At 28.8% G+C, this 23,891-nt stretch overlaps 1 protein-coding gene and 1 long non-coding RNA gene across 3 annotated transcripts; one reads left to right on the forward strand and one right to left on the reverse strand.

Moving 5' to 3' along the window:
- Window positions 1–5,359: 5,359 nt before the first annotated feature.
- Window positions 5,360–20,260, reverse strand: LOC133319150 (delta-1-pyrroline-5-carboxylate synthase-like). 2 transcript variants are annotated; one of them, XM_061522513.1, is made up of 10 exons: window positions 20,063–20,260; window positions 10,108–10,284; window positions 9,686–9,829; window positions 9,207–9,314; window positions 8,147–8,317; window positions 7,539–7,721; window positions 7,265–7,457; window positions 6,125–7,129; window positions 5,878–6,015; window positions 5,360–5,794 (listed from the first exon to the last, which is right to left on the reverse strand). In XM_061522513.1, exons 1-10 carry the CDS (start codon window positions 20,192–20,194, stop codon window positions 5,673–5,675), a joined length of 2,373 nt encoding a protein of 790 aa, XP_061378497.1. In that variant the 5' UTR covers window positions 20,195–20,260; the 3' UTR covers window positions 5,360–5,672. The 2 variants fall into 2 exon arrangements, with proteins under 2 accessions (XP_061378497.1, XP_061378498.1); XM_061522514.1 differs by lacking the exon at window positions 20,063–20,260 and adding an exon at window positions 16,442–16,600.
- A 2,412-nt stretch (window positions 20,261–22,672) lies between these two features.
- Window positions 22,673–23,883, forward strand: LOC133319176 (uncharacterized). The gene is made up of 3 exons (XR_009752858.1): window positions 22,673–22,807; window positions 22,947–23,455; window positions 23,751–23,883. It is a non-coding gene; the product is annotated as an uncharacterized LOC133319176 (long non-coding RNA).
- Window positions 23,884–23,891: the final 8 nt, after the last annotated feature.

The following is a 23,891-nucleotide window of genomic DNA, read 5'->3' on the forward strand; positions in this document are numbered from 1 at the left end:
CTAGTAGGTTCTTTTCAATTTTGGTTAGGTAGAGAAAGGAGTTGGACGGTGGAAGTGAGCGTTTAACGCGCGTTTGATAGGGGCTCGTTAAACCTTCACCTGAATCGCAAGTCCCAGACACTGTTGAAGCTCTTCTCCCTGCATCGCGATGAACCCGGCACCCGAACGGTGAATCCATTGAATGCTAAGAGATATCGTCTATATATTCGAAATTTGTTGCTTTCATCAATCGTGTATAAAAGAATTATTTTTGAATATTTCGATAACGAATCAGTTGACGAAAATCCTTTGTATTGTTAAACTTTTCTCTTTATAGCTGTGTAGAGCCCAATGATTAATAATTTTAATAATCATTAATAATTTTCACATTTAAATGCAATTTTTTTTTCTTTGTATTTAACTTTTGAGATAGTTCTGACACTCAGCTATTTGTTATCGATCCCCTAAGCGCTGAAGCGATTATTATGCAAAAGTGCCAGTTATAAATTGAAGTGGGCTTTTAATTAAAGACCTGAATGCTTAAATTAAAATTTATCCCGTCATCATTCATCAATTACATTTGATTTGTTGACTTATCATCTTTTTTTATATACCTACATATATTTTTGCAGTTATTTGACCTAAATGTAACAATCGCAAACTTTTTAATTGCAAGTTAACAACCTAATCGTAATTGATTTTTATTTTACTCTTTGCCTTTTGGATATTTTATTACGTATATACATATATATTTCAGCGTCCTACCTTATTATTTATATATTATTTAAATAATGATAAATGTCATATTTTTGTTTTTATTTTTTTTTATTTGGAGCTACACACAATGTGTTAGTTTTGAACACAATGATGATGAAAGGTTTATGTTCCACCTGAAATAAATCAATTTTTATTTTCAAAAAATGTTATATAAGCTCTTGTCTGCCTAAAATAAATCTGATTTATAAAAACGAAGCTATTGATTATCCTTGAATTTTGATATAATAAAAAAACTTAAATAACTTGACGTAAAAACTTACATAAACCCCGTTTTCTTAAAAACTAACTTCAGAAGTTTTTAATTCAATTATTAATTTTATAAGGTTCACATAAACGGAGTCGAAGGTTTAATACTATTAAAGGATTTCGTTGACCCTTTTATTTAAATCCATTTTATGGAAATCACCTTAAGATTTAAATAATTGAAACAGTTATACGGAATAACATTCGTTTTGTGAGAATCGTAATTAAAAATCGCTGGACCGTAATATTTTAAGCTTAATCTACGTTTCAAAGGATTATTAAACTTATATAATGACTCATTGACCCAAGTTCTGGGTTTGGGATATCAAAATCTATAACCCGATATAAATTTCCTATAACTTAACATTTATTTAAAATTATTAAAAAATAAACCTTTACAGCAATATACACAAATTTTTCAAAAATTTCATATCACACTCAACTATCATTATGTAATTTTAAGAAAATGCCCTACAATAATGATATTTTTTACAATTCTAAACTGTGCTCGGAAAGATAAAAAAAAATTTTCATCTCTTACTTTTTCATCAGTGAAGTATTCGAAAAATTTTAATAACATTTGTATGGAGATAGACACTTTCTACTTATATTTCTTGTGAAGCAATATCCGATATGCGGTCGCTGATGGTACCATTTTATGTTGAACTCAGTATTATAACTAATAAGAAACTATTCAATAAAATTAAATTGGCAGTAAACCCATCACTAACTTAGATTAACTAACTTGTTAGAAATGTTAGCAAATATATTGACGACAGAACTAGTTTAGTATTAATTTATCCAACGTCTCAATTGAATATTGTATTTTATTATTATTACCACGCAGTTCTATTCATTTTTAAACTAATTAGCCTCCAAGAATTTAAATTTTAAAATTGTTAACAACGGACTTTTTTTGTCCACTATTTATGCTACAAAGTGTAAGTGGATACTTACATTATTTTCAGAACCCCGAATAAATGTACCTTACTTCTAAATTGTAGAAGTTATTCATAAAATATTTATTTATGTATTGAATACAACAGCGTCTGATGCCCTGGCTTAAAAAGGGTCTTGGAGAAAGGTATACAAAAGGTTCGTAAACAACAATAGAAGTCTCTAGATCTAAAAATGTGACTAGATCCAAGCTTATTCGTTATATTTAAATTAATATCAACAATTTAAACCTGAGCTTATAAAAATACGTCACCAAGTAACCTATATTTATTTTCTCTTTGTACAATTTTGAACTGTTATTACTGAGTGAGATTACGAAAGCAAATAAAAAAAATATGTGTATTAGCTTAAATTATTAACAATATAATTAATATCAGTTCATTAAAAGTTCACATAATTAATATAAAACTCGTAAATAAACCATCAATAATTAATATCAATTTATTAAAAGTTCACATACATTTTGTATTTTAGCAGATATTCATTAAAGCTCCATTTAACGGAGCGTATGGCGAAGAAATCGAATGTTATGGACAATTTACATCGTTATCGGATTCTATCAACTCATCCGAAATATTAATTCCAATATATATATATATATATATATATATATATATATATATATTTCCATATTTGCAAATAGAACCTTTTTAGAAATAAACAATTAAAGCCTAATGTTTCATCGTCTATACCCATTTCAGATCGTACCTATAAATTTTGTTAGTTAACAATATATTTACAATAAGTACATTTGTACTAATAAATAAGTAACCAATCGCTTTTAACAATTAAAATAAGGCACTATGTTTGAAATTATTAATTACCTACTGAAAAAAAATCAATCTAATTCGATGTCAAATAACAGATATTAATTTATCTATTTTTATTCTAAGTGTAGAACAATAAAAAATGAAACAAGAAACAACTCTTAACAGTAAAGTGAACTCGTAAATTGCAAATTCAATTAAGCGGCAAATTTCTTCTAAATCTTGACAAAAACATTCACTGTAATGGAAAACTTTGTTAAGTTTAAAATTTGTACGACGTTGTAAACAAGACTATTTTTTAATTTAGACAATCTAAGATTTTTACGAATTGTAACAATAAATAATATATTTTTTTCCAAAAATACTTAAGTTTGTTGAAATACTTCTTCTGGTCATCAATATTGTTAAAAAGAAAGCAATTTTTTTATTAATAATTTAAAATACCTAACATTAATTATTATTACAGCATGTTAGCTTAAGACATTAATATGAAACTATGACAATATATAAAGTTATATTCTCAGTGGTCTTCATTCGCTGCAATAAAGTTCCTAAAACATTGTGATGTTAACAGCGGCATGAACTCTTTCTATGGAAAAATTATTAACCGCCAATAGTACGAATTGTTTTGGAGACCCCAAGTTACCAAAGCATTCAGATCAAGCCCTTCTAACTAAAACTGACCATTAATCACAATTAAGTTGATTAAAATCAGAACTAAACGACGGCCAGACTGCATATCTGCTGAAGATGAATAATTTGTTTCTAATCAAGTATTAAATAACATTTCTCTTTATTATTTTTAAGAAGATCTCTTAAAGGGCAGAATGTAAAACTTTTGCTTTTGCTTATACACAGACCACGCGAAGATGGTTATCAGTTTGGCACGTTAATAGTCTAAGGGTATAAACATCAGAATCATCATAAATCATTGAAGCGAAATACGTAATAACAGTTTTTTTTTAATCTTGTTATGTGATCATACTCGTAGTCTTATAATAAGAAAAACTCAAGGTGTTCTATTATTAGAACTTCATAAACTTCATAGACTATTTTTAGTATCAACGTCTTAAGTCATCAGGAGCAAACTTCAGTTGTATATTAGTTTTTTCTGGATTGTTCTAAAATAAACATTAAAGTTCTTATTTCAAATACGACTATTAATGTCATTATCTGTCTAGAGGGCAATGAAACATATTTCAATAGTTATTGTAAGCTTCATTTCAATATCAATGACGTCCACTCCATTATCTCAGGTTATATCTGTCGCGGTCAATTTGGCCAGTACAATTTATTTTATCGCAAGAGCTGTCACACCCGTGTTAGCTCAAAAACGTTAATATCATTAAAATTGTAATGGTATTGTATGTAGAAAGAGGATTACGACATAAAACTTTCAAATCTTTGGTAAATAACCTTTTATATTGTATAATAGAAACTGAATAATTTTATATTAGATAATGTTTTAGAAAAATACTTAAATAAATACTTGTGATCTAAATCGTTATTGTGACATTTTATCAACTACTTCTAACAAGGATAACCTATTTATTTACAAGTAATGTTTATTAAAAAGATTTTAAGTTATAAAATATTTTATTTCATTTCAAGCTTTATAATCTTCAAAAACAATAGAGTAGATTATTTATTTGTTTCTTACAAATTTTAAATAATAAATCTCGACTCCAACCTAATATTATACTACATACATAACTATCTAGAAACGTTATTGTCGAGAGAACTGTTGTTTTGAACAAACCATTTCTACATGTATTTTCTCTTTTGGAAATAATAGCGCTTTCTATCACTTTGATCACTTTAATGATTACGACAGTGTCAGATTTTCCATTCTACTTCCTGTTATGTTGATGGTCCATAAAAATATATGTACTTGAATTATTTTACGGTCTTTGAAAGAGAAAAAGTTTCAATTCCTTATTAATTATATAGAATAACAACTTCTAACTCTATAGATTATATTTTTATTTAAAACAAAAATTAATATAACCTTAATCAAGAAAGGTAATATGATTAAATAGGAAAATCATACAATTTTTAAATTGGCTCGTTTCAGAATACGTAACTTAAGACTCTTATAATTTCCATATTCGTCTCTAAAGTATCTTTCGAATAGGAGCATAAATTTGAAACTCTCTGGGGTTAACTCTTTAACGTTCCATCACATTAAGTTATGAAATATTTCCGAACCGGGAATATGATTGAATTTTAGGCTTATTTTGCAAAATTAGGCATATGAAAACAAGTTCAACCATTCCATGGATTAAGTATGAGACGAAACATCTCAGCATCCATGGATTCACCGTGTGGTTGCCGGGTTCATCGCTTTGTAGGGAAAGGAGCTTCAACAGTGCCTGGGATTTGCGACCCAGGTGTAGATTTAAGGGGCTCCTAACACGCCTTGAACGCTCACCTTCATCGTCTACGTTCCTCTCTCTACGTAAGCAAATTTGAAACGAACCTTCTAGGGTTGCATTCGAAGTATGTTCTAAGAAAGAATTGATGTTAGTTCTGGCCAGGCCCAAATCTTTTCTTAGTTTGTATAGAGATTTAGCTGTTATACGTCTCGTTCCACTTTCAACGCGTAGAAGGAAGAAGATTAAATTAAAAGATTCATATATATCAAAGTTGATTTTTTAATTCAGAATCATTTGATACATTTAAATATTTTTATCAAATTTTATTAAATTTGTTGAAATTTTTTGTTGTCAGATAAATAAAAATTCACACATTAAACGTCGTTTAAATTTAAGTATATTTCACGATCCTAACAAATATATAAAACATAAAATAAGAATATAGTCATATTTATTTTACATTTTACAATATAATGATTTCTTTGTAAAAAAATGTAACATTAACATTGTTCTATTTAACATTTATTCTGCCGCTTAGCATTTTTTTATAAAAATGATTAATTTTCCTTAAAAGTCAATTGATGGGTAATTTTTCATGAAGCCAATTTCGCTTTCCTTCATTGAATTCAGCGGCTGTATGGTCAGTGCCTTCGAGGATCCATTTAGTGGTTAACAAACCCTCAACACCTACTGGACCTATATATGAAAAAATATATATTTACACAAAAAGCCAAATACTATACTGAATAGAAAAACGGGAAAATGTTACGACGCAATACCTCTTGCATGTATTCTTGCTGTAGAAATGCCAACTTCAGCACCAAGACCAAATCTAAATCCGTCAGCAAATCGTGATGAAACATTGTGGAAAACACAAGCACTGTCAACTGTATTAAGGAAATCCCTAGCTGTGTGATCTGAAAAAAAAGTCACTAGATAGATGCAAATATATACATAAAATTACACGGATACTATTAAATTATGGATTTTCCGGTTCTACAAATTAATAACATATGTAACATCTACCATTCTCCGTAACGATGACGTCAGTGTGAGAGCTTCCAAACTTATGAATGTGATCAATTGCTTCATCCAAATCCTTGACGACTTCTATAGAGCATTCTAAATCACCATACTCATATTTCATTGTTCTAGCAGGAGGTGGTCCGAAGGTTAATTGACTAGCAAGCTTTGGACCAGCGTGTATTTTTACACCTTCCTGTTTCAACATATTACATATATCCTGGAATAATGTCCCTGACAAATGATCCTCATGGATAAGCAAAGTCTCCATAGCATTACATGCTGCAGGATAATCACATTTAGCGTCGCGGACTATCTTCAACGCCTTGCTTGGATCGGCATCTTTGTCTAAATATACATGACAAATTCCTTCAGCGTGACCCAATACAGGAATATGTTGTGACTGCTTTTGAATATTTCTAACTAGTTCAGAAGAACCACGAGGAATAATCAAATCAATATGCTTTTCCATCGCTAGTAAATCACTTATTTCATCTCTAGTTGAAACCAATGAAACGGCATCTGACGCGCCAAATGGCTGAAGAGACTCTTTAACGATTTCCATCAATGCTCTATTTGAGTAAGCTGCCTCTTTCCCACCTTTTAGTAAGAGTCCGTTACCAGACGCCATTGCTAATGCAGCAACTTGAGGCAGTGAATCAGGTCTTGATTCAAATATAACAAGTAAGACGCCAATAGGAACTGTTACTTGTTTTAATAATAAATTTTCAGCAAGTTTGGTCTTTCTCAATACCCTCCCGACATTATCATAGCTTGAATCTGCAATTTGTTTTAAACCAATTGATAATGTCTTCAGTTTTCCTGGACTAAGTGATAACCTATTTAAGAGTGGTTTCTCTAGTCCAGTTTTTGTAGCTTCCTCCAAGTCTTTCGCATTCGCTTCCAATATTTTGTCTTTTTTATCTAGTAACAAATCTGCTAAAGAATGAATAGCAGCCGCTCTTTCAGCTGGAGATAATTTTTGCAACACCCTGCTGCCTGTGCGAGCTGTTAAATTAAATATAAAATTATAAATGTTCTTATTAATTGAAATTTATATTATAGCAGTTCCATTAAAGTTTATTTTATTAATATTTTAAAAATATTATCTTATATGAAAATATTAAAATAATTTCTATTTACCATTTTCAGCCATCACATCAACTGACGCGGTTGACACGCTTGGGGTATCAGTGAAGAACGTTCCAACCTTACGTCCACTTATGATTGTTTTAATAGCCTTTTCCTGCATGCCGTTACAAATAACGACACTGACCCCTCTTGCCATGGCCCAAGTAGCAGCATTCACCTTTGAATCCATACCTCCTGTCCCCACCTAACAAAAACCACAGATATATATCATAATTTTTATAGTTTATATTTTTTGCTAGTATTATAGTTCCATAAGTGTCCTTACTTTCGACTTTTGTCCAAACTGTACTTTTTCAGCTGATGTATAAGTATGCATCATTCGAGCACCATCTTCCCAGGGCGGCTTGTTATAAATACCATCCACATCTGACATCATAATAAGAAGGTCCGATTGAACTTCAGCGGCCAATAAAGCAGAAAGACTATCGTTGTCTTTTATTCCAATTCCCTTAAAACAATTATTTAGATCGCTGTTAAAGTAACTGTATAATACTCACAAACACTTAAAACAAAAAAAAACATAAACTTGAAACATAAACAGCTACATAGTGTACAAGCAAATTTATTCTACACTTTTAACGAAATTGGCTTACAGCGCATGAAAGCATACAGTTATAGTAATAAAATTTGATCTTCTATGAAACTATTAAACTAGTACTTGAGATCTTGCTTTATATTTTAATTTATGTTACGGTTATATCATACTTTTATGTAGGAATTTATAAAAAGACGTTACTATTTAACAAAAAATAATTGTGGCACAATTGTAAAGGCAGATTTTAATAATGTGAATAACTAAAAAGGATCCAAGAGTATATATAGATACACTTTTCATAAAGCGTAAAAGCTATTTTATATTTTCATTGTGAATACCTTTTTTCCAGTCCCAGGGACAACGGTATCATCATGAATATACATCGGCGGACTAACGGCGTCATTGGTATTCACAATAGGTACTATATTTAGAGATATCAACTCTGAGAGAGTGGTAAACAAGTTTTTTCTTGTTTCCTCGTTGTAGAAATCGGGTTTTGTAACAAGCACCTGAAATATGTAACAATTTTAGATTTATATTTCATGCAGTATATTAAAAATTTAAAGTGTATGAACGAGAAATAATAAATCTTAGAAGTATATATTTTTATCTATGTCATACGTTAGCAAATTATATAGATATATTTTTCTTAACTCCTAAGTCAGATTTCCGTTCTAAGTATTATGTCTAAGCAAGCGTAAAGGCGTATAAAAACATAACATATTTTACTCTAGCGATACAATTTTTATTTTCATGTATAGTGTTTCTATGTGAATTTATTTTAAAATATTCAACTTTTACTTTAATACGTTCATATAAAAAGAGATTTTTATATGAATATAAATGGTATTAAAAAGTCTGTAAAAAATTTATGGAGCCTTTACCCGAGGTGTTTGAAAAACACGAAGATAAATTGCTTTTGGAAAACCTCACCAAGTTTTAACAACTTTTTTACTTGGTAAAGTGAAATTGCTTACATTTTGTTACACATTTATTTCATTCCGTCACGTCTAAGAAATGTTTATTAAAGAAACGGGAGCCCCAGAAACAATGTTTCACTTAGCGAGTGATATTAAAATAGTTTCCATCGCCAAATGTATAATTTACGAGGATGCGGTGGCAGCTGCTAACATTGCAAGAATTCAGGAAGCCAGTGTTTCAAACGGTCGGAAGTTTTTTACAAATAAACCAGAAATTCTAAACATTGTCTTCATTAAAATGTAAACATATATATTTTAATATTATTCGTAAGAAACACATTTTCTTAATTTTTATAATTCGTATCACTTTCTCTCATTCTTTTACTCATTAATATAATCTTATATCTGACTCATTTTATATATTACGAAAACTTCTAAGACTAAACTTTGAACATAAGAATTTAATCTTTAAAAATACCTGAGCAATTTTCACGTTATATTGTGAAAACATAACATCATACATGGACATCAGCTCCGACTGACCAACTGCGGCTGCAGCCCGAGGGTCCAAAATACTGCCCGCGTCCTGTAATAACAAGTCATAAAATATAACAACAACATATGATTTAACATAACATCGAAGAATTTACGGCCAGACCAATTTTGTTCCTACCAATTAGGAATTTCAATAAAGCTACCAAGGACAGGGATGGAATTTAATTTATCTCTTTAAGCTGGTTTTTATAAAGACCACTTATTTTGTGATTAGGTTTTTAAGGTTTACATTTCTGGATTTAATAAATATACAGGATAATTTATCTGGTATTCATTATTCATCAAGATGATTTAAACACTTTTTTAAAAGGTTAGACAAACTACGTAACGTAATAAAAATAGCTATAATTAAAATATCATTATATATCTCAAGATATTTTCTTTATAGAATTGAACATTCACCTCTCTGGTGTGATCGCTGGGTGAAAGAGTTTCCCTCATAGATAGAGACATGAGCAACTCCTGAGTCAACTTCTGCCTACCAAATGCCACGGCACCACTCGTTACCATAATACATTCTCTTCCTTCATGATGACATTCTGCTACCTATAGAAAGGAGTTAATTTAAGAAAATTACTTTCATAAATAAATATATGTAATAAAATTTAAGTAATTTGTAAAATATCATGAACTTAAGATTAATTTTGAAGGTGGTAACACAAACAAAAAAAATTCAAAATCATACTAATGATGTAAAAGCAAAATAACTTCCCTACAATGAAAGCTACCCGGAGGAAATAGGTTTTGATGAGAGCGCTATTGTTGAGCATTAAATGCTATTCCCAAAACTACCAGAACAGTCGCCAGATATTATATTTCCTTACCTGTTCAACAATAGATGCTAATCTTCCTAGAGCGAGTCCATTGCCATCCTCCCTCGTGATCACAGCACTTCCTAGTTTGACCACTAATCTTCTGGCGTACTTCAGTTGCGATCTATCAGAAAATGTTTGTTTCTTTCTATCCAGGCTAGCTATATTCCGCTTATCTACATTATGGCCCTGAAAAAGAATTCCGTGGAGTTTTTTTTCATTAAGTAATGATAACGTCCTTACTCGCCTGAAATAAAAATACTATATGCTGTCAGTATATTCGCACTATTTAAGTAAAGTTTTTTTCTAGGAACGAATATCTGTATCCTACGTAAATTTTAGAACAACACTTCATGAAAAAAATGCCATCAGTAGTGTACTAAACAAAAGTGAGCCCAAAATCAAGAAATTAATTGTAATATTTTTACAGTTTTATAATATTGCAATATTATTCCAAAATCATCCTATATATTGTGGTCTTGTATTGTTCATTAAATACAGATGAGACAATATTTTAGATATTAATATTCAAAATTAATCTATGAAGAATAATATTAAATATTAACATATCACAAGCGAAAGGGCAACTTAAACAATTATCTAACAATGAATTAATTTTAAACAAATTTTCAATTTAACCGCTACTTAAACAAGTCTTTTATTAGATAGAGAGCTATCAAAACATACATTATTAAATATACCTTTTTCGTAGTCCAACATCTCTTTTAAATATACATTACAATTATCAACTTTTCAAACTAATATAAAAACCACTAAATATTATCTCGAAACAGAATAAAATTTACAAATAATTCAGAGAATATTTCAAGAACGTTGCGTCATTATCATTTATTGTGCTGCCTCCACATTCAGGATTCGAAAATGTACATTTTGTAACAATTTTATGTGTCGGTTCTTGTGATTACCTAATACGACGCCTCATTTCCTATGGTACACTTTTTACTGGGCACCTTTTATAAAAATAATGCCATTTCTCTTTATAGGTCTGTAAAAAAGAGACTCGACATTTCACTTCGAACACGTGTTTACTAGTACCCGTCAGAACGGAGACAGGTTGGAAAAACGTTTCAAGGGATTACATATTTTTATTACTGGAAATTCATGAAATACAGCTTCCATTATTCGCATTACCTTTCACTAGACAGGGTTATTAAGCAAAACATATAATAACACATATTAACCGCGGCGTTCTTCGCGTCTTTAAAAATAGACCCTAATTTTAAAGGATACAAATTAATCTATATATTCAACACAGAAATATATTTATCTTATTAGATTTCACTATCTTAAAATTAAATTAGAATAACAATCTGTGTAACAGACAGACATACACTATTATAAATACTTTTTTTCATTCTGATGTAAGATTAAACTAAATAAGTTTCTCGAAAACCCTCTTTATGAAAACAGGCCATCCTAAATATATGTTCTGGTACCGTCCTTTACACGTTATAATAAACTAAACGTTTACTAAAACTTTATGAAAACAAAATATATCTTTGATTTTATCTCTCAAGCGAACAAAGAACGATATAAAATCAAGACACGGCAAGCGTTACAAACATTCTACAAGGAAAACATCCTCTAAATTTCACAATAAAGATTTTATTATATGACATATTCGTAAAGCATGATATTTGACAATACATTTATAAACGTCGCAAAACAGACAACAAAATTCTAATTCTCCTTTTAGTAGCCTTTTAAATAAATGACATATTGTTCGTGAAGTATGTTGGCACTGTGTGCGTTGTTTTAGTAAAGTATGCAAAAATATGTATATTTTTTCGCTACTTTTCCTTCCACAAATTCAAAAGCATTTTTAAACTTTAAATTTGTAATTTACGCTTTAAATCTTGATGGATACACATGTAGACACAGATTTTTAAAACCATGAACTAGAAAGTTTTGCTTCTGTCTGAGAGCTAGAGGTGTTTAACTTCTATTTTAAAACCCTTAATGAAGTACATATTATATTGAACGGTAATTTATTAATATGAATGTCTTAAGTAAGTAATACTTACTTACTTTTATTTTACATCTAATTAATCTACAGTTTACAGAGTTTAGCAAAGTTTACTTACATATATATAAAATTTCTATTAAAATGGATTTATTATTGCACTTTGTGGACAAATTTATACAGTATAAATAATCTCATATTGCAAAAGTCACAAGAGACTTGTTTTTGTGTAGACACAAACATCGCTTACGATGAGTTACATTCCATTTATGGTCACTTTCATAAAATAACTGAAAGTGTTTTTATCCAACTCTATACAAATATTCCTACACACAGTAATATAATGTCGTCATCTCAAGATATTGAAAGCTTTTTATAGACGTGTCATAATATCAAAACAAAATTCTACTTGAAGAATACCGATAAGAGCCCTAACAATGAAAAATGATCTTGGAGGGTAAAACGTCTGCTTTGATAAGCAATCAGAGGAAGTATTGAAGAAGTGATACTTGTAGTTTCAAAGAACATTACTAGAAATAAAGACAGAATAAAAGATCTCAAACTTTATACATGTTGCACTAAAACAGTATAGGAAAATATTCAAGTCAAAAGCTGATTTGGGAAAGTTCTATAACTTTGTCACTTGTAAAAGTTTTGTCGCCATGACTAAGTTTTAACGGCTGTAATGTGGTTAAAGTTCTTAAGTCTTAACACATACTCAACAGAATATACGATAGTCGTTTCGGAGACATATTTCAGAGCAAGTTTCTAACATTTTTATAGGGGCATAGGACAAACTATATGAAACACTACAGCAGAATTTCTTGAACTTAATATTTAATTTTATAGCACCAACCTAAATTTACTCTACCCATTTTAAATAAATGTTATTGTATGATATGAATTTATTAAGGCAGGGATTTACAAAAAACAGTTTTTTTTTATAAATCAGTTAAACAATTTCTCAGTAATCTTATTAAGTCCTTGAAATATCCCTTCTTAATTTTAATATTATTATATTTTAAATATCACATTTTTCATTTAATCCTTTCCTGACCTGGATCATTCAAAAGAATTATCAAGATTGTTTTAAGGATAAGGAACCCTCCTTATTTTTTACATAATTAAATTTATCTTCCTTACTTCTAATGAATTCTAATATTTGAATAATTTTAAATATTTGTTATTCTCAAAGCTTTTCAGCAAAAATTTACTGCCTCCTAATGAATTTTTTCGTTATTTATAATTTTATTTTCGACGTGACAAATTTTAGTCTCATTTGAAACAATCTTCCTCATTATCCAAGCATATATTTTTTATAGTTTAATTAATATTCGTATAATTTTAAATACACTTATTGCAAGTACAGAAACCAGGATAGCATTAAGTCGAAATCTACTAATTTTTTTATCCAAGGACAAAACTATTGATTCCATTTCATTACACTAGCTACTATGAAACGTTTTCCTGTTGTAATTGATATTAGTTTTATAGTTGTAGATACAAACGCTATACTGCCATGGTTATATTTAGCAGAAACACGCTGGCCACGCGTGCATAGTTAATGCAATTGGACCTTGTCATCTGACCGCAACCTTCTGTACTTGCAACTAACATGTGTTCAATTTACTATTGTTGAAATTATATTGACATTTGAATTTAACCATTTCAAATGCTGCCATTATGAATAATAATGATACTGTTATAAACAACCACACTTGTATTTAAAATTTACTATTGAATAACAGAGATGCTCTACTGTCTACAAAAGAAATCAAAAATCAAAATAGGTCCATATAGGTCTAAACTCGCTAAACACAAAATTTCATTTTAATTTATATTTAAATTATATGCGACAATATTGTAGATAAAACTCAATTTCTCGAAAACTAAAGCCTAAGTTTTAATATACAAAATTAAATATAAATTAAGGCCTAAGTTTTAATATACAAAAATGACTGGAGATATTTTTTATTTCATTTCCTACAGAATGAACACCGGCTAGTTATCGTTTTTATCTATTAATGTTCCACGGTCATAACATCTGTATGACAAATTGAAGGGCCCTTTATGATTTATCATTCGGAAGATTGTACCCAAGATCTGTCGGGTTAAATTATTAATCTTAAACAATTATAATGATTCTAATTTATCCTTACTGTATTTAAGGAAGTATTTTCAAGTAACAAGATCTAAGATTGTCGCGAGTCATTAAAATAAAACTATTGTTTTTTCGGATTTACTACAAGAATTATTTATTATTTTAAAAACTACATAGTCCCGACGATTCGGTTACTTTACAGCAACCGTGATTCACATCTCGTCTGCCCGTAATCATGTTGCTAAAAAGTAACCGAAACGTCGGGATTATCTAGATTTTAAAATAATAAAAATTCGCTTACTAAATCCGAAAAAAAAAAGGTATTGTCAACTAAAGAAGTGACAAACATACATCACAAACAATTTTATTGTTATTACATATAATCTGTAATATAATATATAAAACCATGCGAGTTAAAAAAGACGGATATGTTAATGCAAATCAAACTCCACTAATCTCATTAAATGGACACTTCTTCAAATCTTAACGTTATATAATAAAAAGTATATCTCTAATATTAAATAATTCTGCCATTCCTTTAATGTCCATAACGTAGTTTTAATTTTAAAACTTCCTACTTTATAAAAAAACGTATTTTTGTGGTTTGGTCCAGTTATCTTTTATTTATTCGATCCACAAACAAAAACGAACATAAAAAATGTTATCCAGAAACTTCACCGTCTAAAACACCTTTTCGTTTTCTTTTAAATAGTTTTTTATTTATTCTTTCATCACACAAATCCTCCATATATCTTTATTTTTAAATATATGCGTGACAGTAGATTTTCCGTAATATCAAGACAAACAGAATAATCATGTAAAAACACTAACTGTTTAAAAACGACTATTTGTTTTTATTACATCATAAATTAATGTTAATAATATACGTGTGTGTTTGTTTGTTAGTCCTTAAAAGATATCACAACATTTGCTATCTTTTGCAAGATCATTATCATCTTTTATTTTGGCGTAAATATCAGAAACGTTTGTAGAATTCAAATAGACACAAATAAATCATTGCTATACTAATATACATTTTAATTTCGATCCCAAATTTCCATTTCAAATTCCAATTTTAAAAGTGAAATGTTTACCGAAAATAATTAAAGTTGTTCAAAAATTAAATTGTAACGAAATATCGAATATAGAAAAACTAAATCAGTCAAAGTTACAGAATACACGAAGTGACGTTGTACCAGAAAATATTTTTTTACTTTATAATCAAAGATAAAATTTTCTAATTAGGTATAAAATCAGGTATAAAAATTAGTTACACTTAAATATATGAACAAACAATTGGCCTTAAAATAAAAATTCGTTTGAAAAGAATCCTTGAAAGATAATGTCAAGAATGGAAACCACCACACCATCAGTGGAAACAAGAACCTTTTTATTATATCTTAAAATTATAAAAAAGAAATAACATAAATAAAGATTCGTTTTTTATATGATGAGCAGCTGCTAGCCAGCGTAGTCAATTATTCAAATTCAACTTATGTATAACTTTCATGAAATATAGCGACTTTTTTTAAGCTATGGCAACCCTGGCTCATATATTTTGCTTGTTAAATAATAAATATTTTGCTTGTTTGCTGACATATTTTCTGTGTCAATTTCGAATTTGTGAAATAATTTGTAAAAATAAGAGCAGATACTAAAAATGATATCATTAATGCTTACTCTGAATAAGAATTTAATTACTGTTAATTCCAACAAAAGGTTCCAACAAAGGTTATATTGTTATCTTTTGACCTTTCTATATATCTATATATCTATATATCTATATTTTTTTATTTTGTTTTAATAGATAAGAGGAAAAATAAACAATGTATAAACTACCGCTTCAAACGGAATTAGTCTTAATAAATAGGGATATAAGTGAGAAGTTTATTTTGTTTTTGAGAGCGTGAATGGGTTCATAAAATACAAAAAACTTGAAGTATATTATTGTATTAATAGTCCAAAAAAAGGATTTGGATTTTAAATTAGAAAAAGTTCTAAAACATAAGATCTAAAACTGTTAAATTTTATTCAATAAAATCCTAATTCCAGTATTACGTTCTGACAATATCACCAAAGTTTATAAGTGATATGATACAATAATCCAATGACCCAATGACTCCAAGTAGGCACGAAATAAAAATAAAACAATTGCAGATTGTTCTTTTATCTGATACAATCAAATGTCTTCTTTAAATTAATAAAATCAAAAGTATATTTGTATACTGTTTATAGAAATCAGTTATTAAAACTTTGCTCACCTCATGACCCCAATTGACTTTCCCACCAGGAAGAGAATCAGAGCCCACAACCGTATAAAACCTGGCACCCAGACGTTTAGAGAAAATGTTACACCTCAACATTTTTCACTAATAATTAAAATATTTTTTCTGGTGAATTTAAATAATTTATACCGACATTCCAATACCCGGCCGTCTGCTCGTCAACGATAAACGTGCGTAATGAGAGCGGCTATCAGTGTTGATAATATAACTAAATATTGTACATTTAAATTATTGTCACAAACAAAAGATACTATTTTAAATCTCATACTAGCCAACTCCAGTAAAATTCAAGGTAGAACTCATACGACGACGTATTTTATTAAGTATAATGCAATTATATACATATATATTTATATATTGTAAATCATTAGCGTTAAACAATGAGTAAGATTTAATAAAATGTTAAATATATGATAAAACTTAAAAAGTGAAGACTTTGAGAATTTTAATAAAAAAAATAGTTACGGAAAATAGTGCAATAAAGAGTTTGTCTTTATTATGAATTTTAAGCAAGTTGTGCTAACAGAACTTACGCGTCCTTGGGAAACTAACATCCCCAAAGACCATGCCATCAAGATCAACGAGTATGACGAGCTCACTAACGAACTTACTAAGAATAGGTTCGCTGTAAATTTGTATGCGGTTGAAGTAGGATCGAGAGGTATAACAACAACATGTTTCTACAACCTACTAAAAGACTTGGGCCTGTCCAGAACTAACATCCGTTAATTTTTGGAACATTCGTCGAAGGCAGCCCTAGTAGGTTCGTTCAAATTTGGTTAGGTAGAGAGAGGAGCTTGGACAGTAGAGGTGAGCGTTTAACGCGAGTTAAATAAGGGCCCCTTAAACCTACACCTGAGTCGCAAGTCCCAGGCATTGTTGAAGCTCCTCTCCCTGCAACGCGATAGACCCGGTACCAGCACGATGAATCCATGGAATGTTGAGAGGTTTGCTCTCGTCTCTTCAAGCTTTTTTGTATTTTAGGAATTCCTTCACGTTTTTAACAAACACACTTTTCTCTTAAAGACCCTATGTATTAAACCTAGCTTCGTTTGCACGGATTGTTAATATTTATTTTTCGTTCTTTCTTCTTTTAAAAAACATCAAATTATTGTATGATTAATGTGTCAAAGCACCATATTTATATGGATATCATTTTTGTATACTTATTGTTAGTATAATTTGATTACTAACAGAAATGTTGAACGTAACACGAATAGTGAAATAATATAAAAATGAACAAATACTAATAGCAAAACCTTACGAAATCCGATATAAATTTATCATAATTTTAAATAAAGTCAAAGTTATTGTTCTATAGCTAGTGTCATTTCATACTTTATTTATTTAATAAAATATAGAAATATATGTATTGAATAATAATCACGAATATCCTTACTATTTATTATCTAGCAAAACAGAATGTAATGTAGAATGCACGATGCATATTAGCAACCGGTTCGCTTACATTTCATATACTCGTTATACAAACAGTACCTACCAGGGTTTAGACGGTCTTGAATACTAAGCGTTTCAAGTTATAATCCCACATATACATAAACAATACTTACATTTATACTTCTTTTATCTGATACGCAATATTTCAATAAAAAAAAATACCTTTGAATTTTTAAAAACTTGTAACAGTCGCGTTATTAATGTATTTCAGATGGTACGTTTCCAATACGTACGGTTATTTTTCTTTTTACAGCGAAACGAAACATTGAAAATTCACAAAGGACATCACACACACAAAACTCTATCTATCATTCGAATAGAATGCAATTGAAAAAGGTCGCTGATAGAACTTTTTTAGCGAAATATTTACTTTCTCTAAGAACGTTTTGGACGTGTTGAACAAACTGATTAATAAATATGAATATAATTATACAATTCATAGTCATAATATTAGAAGAGCCTTTAATTAGCTCAATTTTGTCTAATTGTATAAAAAAACACTCTATTGTATAAACAAAAACTTTACCATATAATGAAACAAATGAATAAAGAAAAAACGGGATCCCATCTTATATCGTTGTAAATGAAATGCATTTAATTAAATAGACGTTGAACTTGAATATCAACACAATCAATGCTCTTTTAAATTTTATTTACTTTGCGATAGTGTAATCATATATAGCGTCATTATTGAGGACAGTGTTACAATTCACTTATACATAATTTTATGAGTATTTCGTATTCGTTTTACATTTAAACGTAAGAAGTTTTCCATTTTTAGGTTTATTTAAAAGACATGAATGTATTTTTTCATAAAAGTATAATATGTGATGAAAAAAAAATACAAAAAAGAATTCGTATAAGCACAATAATAATTTGTTTCTGCTGTCCTTCATTGCTTTCAATTTAACATATATATATATATATACATACATAACTGAGACATTTGTATGTATAAAATCTACAATATTATTTGCTGCGTGTAAGTCTTATCTTTTCAACAACAACGCTTTATGATATTATGAAAGTACACATGTTGGTGTCATGTTCAATGGATCAAGGAGAGGAACACGGAAACTTTATCGTATAATGAAACGCAATTAGTGGATACCAATGGAATTTTCGTCAAATATTTTTCCTCGTCGTAAAGGAATTGCTCTGATTATGTCATTCGATTAATAAGAGAATGCGAAAAAAAAATTAATAATATTTATTTATTGCATATTAAAGCGAAATTGAATTAAAAATAACTTAACCTTAAATACCACAGACTAAAAATCGTAAACAATTTATTGAACAACACTTTTAACATCCGGGTTCACAATATCTAAATCTGTGTCAAATTTTATCTCCATGGTTCTACTGATATACTTAAAGTCTTGTACGATTCCTAATTTTCAGTTAATTTGAAACTTGCAGCATGTACATATATTTATCAGTGAATCCAAAAATTATGAATATACGTCGCAATACATAATACTGCGATATTAAATATGGTAAAGCAGTAATAACCACTTTATCAGATGATGCATGTGCTGTGTAATATTAGTTTAATTTTTTAATTAGTCTTAAAAATTAAAAATAAGTAGTTGTGGTGAAGTAAATTTAAAAATAACTTATTTTATAATAATATTTATATATAACAATATTTTAACGTTGAATAAAATATACATTACTAAGGCTTTACTAGCTACAAATAAGGCAAAATTGCATTGAATTAAAATAGGTATTTTAATCTACTCACGACATCTTTTAATCTTACAAGTTATGAGAAATCCCATAAATAAATTTAGCACAAACTATGTCAAGCAAGTATTTCATTTCATAACAGTTTTGTGATTAAAACGAAAACATCAAATTCCATTAAAAAATTCTATAAATTCTCACATCAAAATTATTGTTCACATTTTACTCATACAATCGAAATATTCTAAAAAAACGTGACAATCACAAAATTCCTGAACATTAAATAATTTTTATTTATTTATAGCAATGTTAACAACGGTTGAATTGAATTGAATGTACACGATACTCGTTTTATTGAACTGTTTTTAGATATTCAATGTTTATTCAAATTTATTTTGTTATGTTTGTGGTCTACATTCACGATGAAAAATCGAATATTATTACAAAACTTACGTAATGCTGACATCTGACACTGAAGTTCCTGAAAGAATTATTCAACCTCAAAGCACCAGCCCTCAAGACACTCACTTTGACGCCGTTCAATAAATTACACATTTTATATAATTCTTTTTTAATAACTATCATGTATTAAATATGTTGGATACTAAACAGCTCTGTCCCTGATGTTGATCATTGTAATGTTTTATAATAATGACGCGCTCGATAAAACTACAGCTATACCTATATTTTATCTTGTACGTACTTCTAATTTGTATTTACTGGACTTGACTTATTTATATAGATTTAAAAAAATACTATTCATTTTTTTGTTTATATCTTCATACTTAAACTAATCTCGTTGTAACAAAGGCTTGAATACAATTTTTTTGTTTTAAATTGTCAGTTCGAACATAACGCTCGTGTAAGAATGTTGTCTAGACTAAAATGACAAAAAATAAATACGTAAGTCTCGGCTAGGTTGATGAAAAAATTTAAGTCACAAATTTATAGAAATTAAATGTTGAATGCATTCGTATGAACATTTATGATCGTTATTATAATATGGTGCATATGAAGTTCACCAGTCTAGAGCTCTAGACCTTGTGTGTGTTTAAGTTTATTATTTATCCAAACAAGATAAGTGGAATCGTATAAAAATATACATATATTTAATTTTGATTAAATGACGATATTCATTAAATTATGTTCGCATATGATGATTTTAATGTTGGACTTATACTTGAATCAAAATTCAAATAGAAATATATAATGAATTTTTTTAATGGTTTTTATTAAATATATATAAGGACGTTTGAATGTTTGAAATCTTAATTTTTAACTTTAAAAGTCTAAATTGAATGATTATATCAACAAAGTTAATCCTTTATATTGATATATATATTGATTTAATATTGTATCTATTGAGACACTATATTATAAATAACTTAACCAGATTTATAACTGTTATAGATATTCCGCGTACATTACCAGTCTAAGTACTAGAGTTCACATAATATTAAATTATTCTGAGTCCGGAGATAAGATAAACGTATGAGTACATTAAACCAGTAATTACAATGTATTATGACAGTAGGGGTAATAAACTAGGCAAGGTGAATGAGTTAAATAAAATAAAACTTTAATCCCTGAAATACTAAATTCAAAACTTAATGTTTATAATAATTTAAGACGATGTAAGAACAAATAAAACAAAATATTTCTATTCAAAAAATTAGTTCATTAATTTCGACACTGAAACTATTGAATATTTCGAGAAAAGTCTCAGGACTTTGATGCAATTTAACACAATTTTATCCTTGCAGAAACTGTGTAACAGTTATCTCCATAAAATTAAATCTTACCAAATTTATAACTATGGTAGTAATCCATTAATTTATTTAGGAAAACTAAGTGGAAAATCATGTAGTCACCGATAAAGACATATTAACGAGGAAAATAACAGAAAGTGTTCACGATTGGGTATGGATTTTATATGGCAGATTGTACTACGAAAAACAAATTATATGGGAACCATTGCATGCTTTTCTAATAAATATGTTTATTTCGTTAAATGTAAATAAAAACAAAGTAAAATATAGATGAACTGTTCCAAAAACCTCGTCTTACCTAATTCTATTATCAATGATTCTTAGTAAAAGAAAGGAATTTCCCGAAACACGAAAGGTATGTGATCTCAAAGACATCTCTAATCTCTTTGACTAATCACAGGACAATTTCCTATTTCTTTGACAAGCTCACTACACGGAATTGCAAAATAAATTATATTTGTACGATAAAAGAATATTATTTAAATATCAATATTAATAAGAAGAGGTTTTCAGGCTCAAAATTCATGATTTATTAAAACTTTACTAGTTTACTAGTTAATATTTAACGAGTCGAAAAGTCAATTCAAAATTCTTATAAATTCTCTACACAGATAGACTGAAAATAGTCATATTGTTAGCAAGTTTTGTTACAAGATGTGGCTCTAGTCTAGGACCATTACTATCATTCGTATTTGCTTTTACGGTATTGAAAAACAAATGTACATTGTACGTGCGGACGTTATGTAAATAAGGTCTGTTTTTATTTATTCTATACCAGAAATAACACTACATTTACTTGGAATTTATGTTACACGAAACAAATAAAATTAATGTAATGAAAGTGAAGAAAACGAGTTATACATATAAAAGTAAATTATTATAATTTATAATAGTTACAAAATAAAAACAATAATTTTAGATTGAACTTATTTTAACCTTTACTATTTATCAATGACTGTGATATTTTTATAGAAAATCAACATATTAGAAAAAATATTATTATAACCTTAGGTATATCTTAATTTCGCCGCTATCAGCAAAATACAAGCAACTCCTATCGAATTGAAAATTTTATTATTTTTATTTGCCTCCCCAAACTAGAGTTTCAGATCTAAACCAGAGCTACACTTGAGAATAATAATAGCATTGGTTATCAAACCAAATACAACCTTTTCTTTAATAGGCTTTTCTTTATTTATTGCATATCTACAATATGTTAGAAATTGTTGTCAAAACTATCCGTCACATCCAACGTTTTTATGTAAAATTGTTAAATCAATCACAATGTAATAAAAGTAAAGTTTATTACATTGTGATTTGTTAAAAATGTGCAAATGTTTGATAAAATCTTAGAATCGACAAGACAAAAGTCGTGCTCGTGTCCAAAAGGCAAAATATGTTCAGCTTGCAGATCAAAAAAAGTTATACCGTAACTATACGAAATTTTTCAAAACATTTGTAGTTTATGAAACATATAATCAAGCAATAATCGTCTTAAATTACGTAGAATATAAGAATTAAAATATCAATCACAGTTGAACAAATATACCATAGCCGTTTTTTTACAGACCTCAAGTAATAGTGGAAGAACCAAATCGTTTACCAGCACCCATCTCCATAACGTACTATAGACCAAGCAAACCGCTTTACCAAAATAATCCGCACATACAATATGTAGAAAAACCTAAACATTGGAAAATACGTAAAAAAACAAAATACGAACCACAACCATCGAGATGTATGAATGTATGCCGCTGGTATAAACGTAATAAAGCCAGGAGAGAATTAAAAAGAGAATATGAAAAGGAAAAGAGAGAGAGAAGGAGAGAAAACGTGCCGAAATTGAGAGGGAGATGTTAAAGGAGCTCATTTATATAGAAGAAGCGAAAAAACAAACTCAATATGTACCTCCCAAAACGACACCTCCGAAAAAGACTGTTATTAAAAAGACAGTTTCAAAAAAGACTGCTCCAAAAAAGACAGCTCCTAAAAAGGCAGCTCCAAAATATGTTAAAGAAAGTTCAGCGTACGTCAAGCCAAAGGCACGTTCGAAATATGTAACAATAAAAAAAAAAAGGTAAATTGTCCGTAAGTAATTTACTGTAGGAGGTTAATATTTTAAATAAAAACCTAAACAGGGACAACTAAAGAAGATAAGAAATTTAAACAAACTGAAAACATCTAATTAACTTCTCTCATTTCTTGTTAAACTCGATTATATCAACTTTTGAATTCTAAACTTGGAATAATTTAGTGATAAGTGTTTACAAAATTATCTTCTTTCGTTGGCTTCTATGTGCTTATATCTTTTAAACAGATATTAATTTATTATCGTATGTAATAGTAAATATAATTAATATTATTAATTTCAGTGAATTTAAAGAACCTTTAACAAATAGATTCGTCAATAGCTGTTACCGATTTTGTTGTCATCTGTACTGCTGCCTAACCTGCGTCGTGGTCATAGTATTCACTGTGATAGTTATTCTATGATATTACATAAAATAAAACAA

Source organism: Danaus plexippus, chromosome 14 (genome assembly GCF_018135715.1).
Source record: "Danaus plexippus chromosome 14, MEX_DaPlex, whole genome shotgun sequence".
Lineage (NCBI taxonomy): Eukaryota > Metazoa > Arthropoda > Insecta > Lepidoptera > Nymphalidae > Danaus > Danaus plexippus.